Source organism: Procambarus clarkii, chromosome 32, assembly GCF_040958095.1.
Source record: "Procambarus clarkii isolate CNS0578487 chromosome 32, FALCON_Pclarkii_2.0, whole genome shotgun sequence".
Lineage (NCBI taxonomy): Eukaryota > Metazoa > Arthropoda > Malacostraca > Decapoda > Cambaridae > Procambarus > Procambarus clarkii.
In genome coordinates, this window is record NC_091181.1 from 16,003,815 (window position 1) to 16,011,177 (window position 7,363).

General features: G+C 37.8%; 2 protein-coding genes across 2 annotated transcripts in view; one reads left to right on the forward strand and one right to left on the reverse strand.

Moving 5' to 3' along the window:
- The window catches only part of LOC138370447 (uncharacterized), a 109,114-nt gene that overhangs the window by 66,661 nt on the left and 35,090 nt on the right, over window positions 1-7,363 (reverse strand). The gene's annotated exons all lie outside the window — the stretch shown is intronic.
- Window positions 128-7,363, forward strand: part of LOC138370407 (uncharacterized) — a 9,525-nt gene continuing 2,289 nt past the window's right edge. The window contains exons 1-4 of the mRNA XM_069334764.1: window positions 128-161; window positions 1,145-1,222; window positions 4,264-4,370; window positions 7,012-7,171. Of these exons, the coding sequence (XP_069190865.1) occupies window positions 4,326-4,370; window positions 7,012-7,171 (205 nt within the window). The 5' untranslated portion in view covers window positions 128-161; window positions 1,145-1,222; window positions 4,264-4,325. The remainder of the gene's footprint in view (window positions 162-1,144; window positions 1,223-4,263; window positions 4,371-7,011; window positions 7,172-7,363) is intronic.

A 7,363-nucleotide genomic window follows, 5' to 3' on the forward strand; every position in this document is an offset into this window, starting at 1 on the left:
ATAAGTTTGAAATTTCATGTACCCTAAAAATATTAAAATAAAGAATAAGAATAATTAAATAATTGTTGTAGTAAATTGTCACACGTTCATCATACGCAAACGAACACACAGTTTGGAGCGTCAGTACAAGACCGCCGCCATTTTAAAACACGGCTTCGAATGTAAGTAATGTTTTTCTCGTACTAACACTGTGTTATACAATAGATTTGGTCTTGAATTCACAAATTTAGTTGTTACATCTGACAGAGTATGTTAGACGGTGTAATGCTGGTCCATGTTAACGTATTTGTGGGCTTGGTTGGTTTAAATGTGGAGGCGAGGCCTGGCAGTGCTGGTGTATGTGGAGGCGAGGCGAGGCCTGGCAGTGCTGGTGTATGTGGAGGCGAGGCCTGGCTGTGCTGGTGAGTATGTGGAGGCGAGGCCTGGCAGTGCTGGTGTATGTGGAGGCGAGGCCTGGCTGTGCTAGTGTGTATGTGGAGGCGAGGCCTGGCTGTGCTAGTGTGTATGTGGAGGCGAGGCCTGGCAGTGCTGGTGTATGTGGAGGCGAGGCCTGGCTGTGCTAGTGTGTATGTGGAGGCGAGGCCTGGCAGTGCTGGTGTATGTGGAGGCGAGGCCTGGCTGTGCTAGTGTGTATGTGGAGGCGAGGCCTGGCTGTGCTAGTGTGTATGTGGAGGCGAGGCATGTACAACACTCCCCAATAGGAAGAAAACCCACTGGGTTCTAGGCTAGGTTAGGCTTATCTGTAATAATTGAATTAAGCCTAGCAAAGCCTAGAACCTAGTTCAGTAATTTAAAAAATGTTGTAACTTGAAAAATGCCATTCAATACATTACACAATTTAAATATTTTCAGGCAATCAACACAACCCTCATGTTGGCTAACCCTCTCTCATGTTGGTCAATAATTTAATTATTTTTTTATGGAGTAATCTTTGCTGTTGAAATGTAGTCTTTTTGAGACTACATTTCAAATGTAGTGTGTGTGGAGGCGTGTATGTTAGGTATTACCTAATATACACGGTGTAATATATCTATCTGTGTGAAATAGATTAAATCCATTTATTTGATATTCAGCTAATAGTTCTGTATTTTCTACATTCATCCATGTTTTGGTAAGTGCAATAATATGTATTGTTTCATTGCAGATTAGAGATTCAAGATAGTTCTAGATTTCCGAAGTACTGAAACGCGCGCCATACAGGCTTGGTGGATCTAGGTGCAAGGTAAAATTATTTACATTTACTTTTGTATTTATGTTTTGTATTTATATGCATATATGCATTTATATGCATTATTCTATAGAATAATAGATCTCGTAATAATTTTGCAAAAATAGTGGCATTTACTATTTTTAAAAGATTATTAAAAAATTTACTGATATGGTGCATTCGGAAGGGCGAAGAGGGAGAACGGCCTGTTGACATAGCTCGGGTGCAGGGGGGGGGGGGTTGTGTAAAAGCCTGGTTTGTGCCTCGGAGAGGCTATGGGATCCAGTAAGTTCAGTAGAACTTCGGTTTCAACCCTTTTACCCTGTTGTAGCTCAGTCGATTAAGGCAGTGTCTGGGATGCTCCCGGACGCAGGTTCGAATCCTCGTCACGGCCCTTGTGGATTTGTTCATTTGATGCATCACGTTATTGTGATCTGTGTGTGTAATTCTTCACTTGCTACAGCAACAGGAATGTGTGTGTATGTATTTGTGTTGTTGAATATGACCGAAAGTGTAAGATTAATGATTCTAACACAAATCGTCTGAATATTTGTTTTTCTTCACTGTCGAGAGTAGTTAAAAAAATTTACTCGAGTTTATTTTCACACTTTATTTATGGTCCTTAAGTCCCTCTCCTTAATGCTGCTGCTGTTTCTCGCATCTTTGCATCGCTTGTATGTTTGGGGGTTTGGCCTCTTGCTATATATTGATTCCATTTGTGTGTGTTTGGGTCTCAGGCCCTCTCGCAATTTCTGTTGAACAAACCCCTTTTCCTAGTTCTGCATCTCTCCTTTGGTACAAATTTTGTTGTGCTTTTATCATATATTTCACAAAACTTGACATACATTTCATTTACTTCATGTCCTATCAGCAAGCGTTTGTCAAATTCTTTAAGGAAAGTTTATCATCCTGATTGCAGATCTCTAGCGATATTATGTCAACTTCTTGTGGATTCGCAATCATTATTTAATTTACCTTTAGGTGTTCTTTCACCAGCACAGCAACACTGTACCTCTCCCAACCAGTTTAAGATAAAAACTAAGTACTAACTAATTAACTCAATGTAACCTACCTTACCCCCAAAATGACAACCCATGTCTTCTATTTTAAACAATGCTGTTTTGTTGACCAAATTGTATTTTTGTTTTTTTCTGCAATGTTTCCCCCCCCCCACCACTCTACCACCACATTGAGTTTAGTAGCTCTGTGCACGTCAGGTGCTGTTTAATATACAGACCTCCTCCATTTGACCTAGTTTCTCTATCACATCTATATCACTTTGTGCTTTAGCCCTGGTGGAGCTTGGTCCACCAGGCTGTTGTTTGGAGTGGCCCGCAGATCCACATACAGTCTGCATATGATATACAGTCTGTTGATCAATTAAACTACAGTAGTTAGTTTTTATCATCCGAATGCACCAATATGTGTTCATTCTTCCCAGATGAAGGAACTAGGTAATATTCATCATCTGAATGCACCATCTGATGCTTTAACACACTCATGATACACGAGAGGTTTAAAAAACTTTTAAAACTTTTAAAACTTTTTGACCTATGTATTTAAAAGCAATTCTAAAGTTAAAAAGTGTAGCATAGGCCCCTCGCAGAATGTTCTTAATATGATCCTCAGGTTATAGTTTTCTATCTAAAACCACCCCTAGATCTCTTTCTTGATCAGAATTCTTTATAGATCTCAGTGGCTCGATCATAGAAACTGCTCTAAATCCTTGTTGGCCTGGATTGTGGAGGTCATTGGTCTCTATAAAACTAGTAATCTGACTCCTGATCACTCTCAAATAATTTTATTATGTGGGATGTTAGTGCAACTGGTCTATAATTCTTTGCCAATGCTTGTGTTGTGTTGTGTTGTTTTGGTAGTGATGTGCAATGTGTTGTTTTGGTAGTGATTCGTCCAGTTCTGGTAGTAGTGCGGTTGTTGTGTAGTGTAGTACTTGTGTGCTTGTTAATGACTTGTATTCCAGTCTTGTGGGTATCTCCTTTCCCCTACGGGCCAACTGCTTTGTTCTTACCTAGCATTTTGCTTTGTTTGGGTATGAATGTTTGTGTGCCGTATATTTTGCAAAATTTGCCATATATCTCATTATTTACTCCTCTGCCTAGCAACAAGTCTGTCTAATTATACTCATTAACTGTTTTTCAAAGTTCCCCATAGTGTCCTTTATTGAAATCGAGTTCATGAACCGTTTCAATGTTCTTATTTTCTTCTAGATTATATCTTAAAGTATATTTAAATGTTATTGTTATTATTGTTATTAAATGTTATTGTGACATTGCATTGCAATTGAGCTATGTTGTTTACCATACCGTTCATTTCGTGAGTATAAGTATAGATGCCACACTTGTGACAGGTAAAACCATGCCTTTTTTGAAAAACAGCACCGTCTGTTGCACGTAAGAGCAACCCACACTATATTATGTTGCGATATTATTTCAATATTTCCGATTGTATTGATAATTTGAATTTTCATAGATTTCAATTTATTTTCATTTCGATTTAATAATTTTGTGTGACATTGCATTGAAATTGAGCTGTGTTGTTTACCATACTGTTCATTTCATGAGTATAGTTTATTTTTTTATTTTTTTCATTTCATTTTTTTAGCTGTTCTTATTTTTCAGTGATGGGAATATCAGATCATTTGATGTTCCCAATTTTCTGATGGAAGCATCAGACCATTATAGAATGCATCGGATGAGGTAGTTTGGAATGGTGGGGAGGACGAGAGGGGGGTATGGTGGGGAAGACGAGGGGACAGAGGAGAGGGTAATGGTGGGGAGGACGAGGGGACTGGGGAGTTGGGGATGGTGGGGACAGGGGAATGCTGGGGAGGACAAAGGGACAGGTGAATGGGAGATGGTGGGGGAGGAAGAAGGACAGGGGAGGGGAAAATGGTAAGGAGGACGATGGGACAGGGAAGTGGGAATAGTGGGGATGATGTGGGGACAGGGAAGTGGGAAGGACGAGAGGACTGTGGAATGGGGAATAGCAAAGTGAATTATAATTATATATATTAATTAATTCTTATAAATTTCCAGAAGCCTGTATCAACACCCACACTAATGCAACTGAAAGAGATGTTGAGACAAGTATTGCTGATATGTTGAAGAACGCCCCAAACAAACTCGGTGGAAACAGATACAAGGTAAAGTTTGCCAATTTGCTGTAGTCTAATTCAATTTCTTTTTAGTAATCTTCGAGAACATTTATGCTATGAATAAGATAAAATAATGTAACTGATTTTGATTTATTTACTATTTATTATTTATTTACCGTTATTAGTATAATAGATCTCGTAATAATTTTGCAAAAATAATGGCATTTACTATTTTAAAAAGCTCGGGTGCAGGGGGGGGGGTTATGTAAAAGCCTGGTTTGTGCCTCGGAGAGGCTATGGGATCCAGTAAGATCGTCCTTCCTTTCCTCCCTAGAATCTGGATGTAGCAGGTGCTCAATTGTCAAAAGTGAAAAATTGGTTTTGTCTTCCGAATGCACCATTTGTGTAAATTTGCTAATAATCTTTTAAAAATAGTAAATGCCATTATTTTTGCAAAATTATTACGAGATCTATTATACTAATAACGGTTTGATAAAATACAGTAGACTGCCTACTGGATAATAGTTCCAGTCCACCTGTAGACAGGGATCTCACATCAGCTTGTATATTATACAAGGATAAGATTTGATAAATTCAGTTATTTGACTGAACACTGGCTCTGTTTAAATCAGAGATTTAAACATACATAGTCTAACCTAGCTCCATAACTAACAGCCATTAGCCATTCATGCACAGCCATCAGCTGGGCCATAGACCGTCAATTTTGCTTTTTTCCCAAGCCGGTCTGTTTTTTTTCGATGCCTCAGTGGCCCATGCACAGGTCCGTTCAAGGGGATTAAATAGCCGTTCTATGGCCCCAGGGTTTGTATTTTATCAAACTCTTATTAGAATAATAGATCTCGTAATAATTTTGCAAAAATAGTGGCATTTACTATTTTAAAAAGCTCGGGTGCAGGGGGGGGGGGGGGTTATGTAAAAGCCAGGTTTGTGCCTCGGAGAGGCTATGGGATCCAGTAAGATCGTCCTTCCTTTCCTCCCTAGAATCTGGATGTAGCAGGTGCTCAATTGTCAAAAGTGAAAAATTGGTTTTGTCTTCCGAATGCACCATTTGTGTAAATTTGCTAATAATCTTTTAAAAATAGTAAATGCCATTATTTTTGCAAAATTATTACGAGATCTATTATACTAATAACGGTTTGATAAAATACAGTAGACTGCCTACTGGATAATAGTTCCAGTCCACCTGTAGACAGGGATCTCACATCAGCTTGTATATTATACAAGGATAAGATTTGATTTACTTTTGTATTTATATGCATATATGCATTTATATGCATTATTCTCTAGAATAATAGATCTCGTAATAATTTTGCAAAAATAGTGGCATTTACTATTTTAAAAAGCTCGGGTGCAGGGGGGGGGGGGTTTGTGTAAAAGCCTGGTTTGTGCCTCGGAGAGGCTATGGGATCCAGTAAGATCGTCCTTCCTTTCCTCCCTAGAATCTGGATGTAGCAGGTGCTCAATTGTCAAAAGTGAAAAATTGGTTTTGTCTTCCGAATGCACCATTTGTGTAAATTTGCTAATAATCTTTTAAAAATAGTAAATGCCATTATTTTTGCAAAATTATTACGAGATCTATTATACTAATAACGGTTTGATAAAATACAGTAGACTGCCTACTGGATAATAGTTCCAGTCCACCTGTAGACAGGGATCTCACATCAGCTTGTATATTATACAAGGATAAGATTTGATTTACTTTTGTATTTATATGCATATATGCATTTATATGCATTATTCTCTAGAATAATAGATCTCGTAATAATTTTGCAAAAATAGTGGCATTTACTATTTTAAAAAGCTCGGGTGCAGGGGGGGGGGGGGGGTTTGTGTAAAAGCCTGGTTTGTGCCTCGGAGAGGCTATGGGATCCAGTAAGATCGTCCTTCCTTTCCTCCCTAGAATCTGGATGTAGCAGGTGCTCAATTGTCAAAAGTGAAAAATTGGTTTTGTCTTCCGAATGCACCATTTCTGTAAATTTGCTAATAATCTTTTAAAAATAGTAAATGCCATTATTTTTGCAAAATTATTACGAGATCTATTATACTAATAACGGTTTGATAAAATACAGTAGACTGCCTACTGGTTTTACCTGTAATAAGGTTTGATACAGATGATTATGATTATGGTTTTGGCATAATGGAATACATGATGAAGGAATTATCAAAATTGACATTTTTATCAGGGGATATCCTGAATATTGTCAAAATGACGGAAACCCATATGTCAAAAACACATGGAGATATACCAATCCTGGAAGACATTCTTCCATCCCCACTTGAAACTGTTGAGCAGGTGGAAAGTCTGTCACATGAGCTAAAAGTTAACAGTGAATATAAAAAGAGTATGGTAAGTGTTGCTTAATTCTTTTAGCCTGAGTATGGTAAGTGTTGCTGAATTTTTTTAGCCTTGTACATATGTCTTTTGATTAGTTTTTTTGCAGATGAAGGAAGGTGGGGTGGCACATAATTGATTGTTCAGTGTTATGTTTAAGGTACAAATAAAACAAAAGCAAAAGTTACTCAAATTCGTTGATTTTTGTAATAGTTAAGAAGGAAAATATTTTAATGCTATTTATTTAATACAGTTGGAAATTAGAAAATCTAATGTTGAGATTGAAAGATATATATTATTCTCTATTACCTTACAGCTTATGCATTATTTTAACAGGTCCAGACGCTGTCTCAAATGGGCGGTGCAAGCTGTGGAGACACAGTGAGACGAATGATGAGGAGGATAGGGACCTATGGGGTCTGGTCTCAGTATTCACTCGTTGGGCGCAAGAGGAAACGTGTCTTCAAAACCTTGGATATTTGTAATGTAATAATAAGTACGTAAATTTGACATTTTTTTGGATTATATATATGTCTGCATGTATTATGTATTATACTTGCATGCTTGTTAATGACTTGTATTCTAGTCTTGTGGGTATCTCCTTTCTCCTACGGGCCAAATGCTTTGTTCTTACCTAGCATTTTGCTTTGTTTGGGTATGAATGTTTGTGTACCTTCATTGTATATTT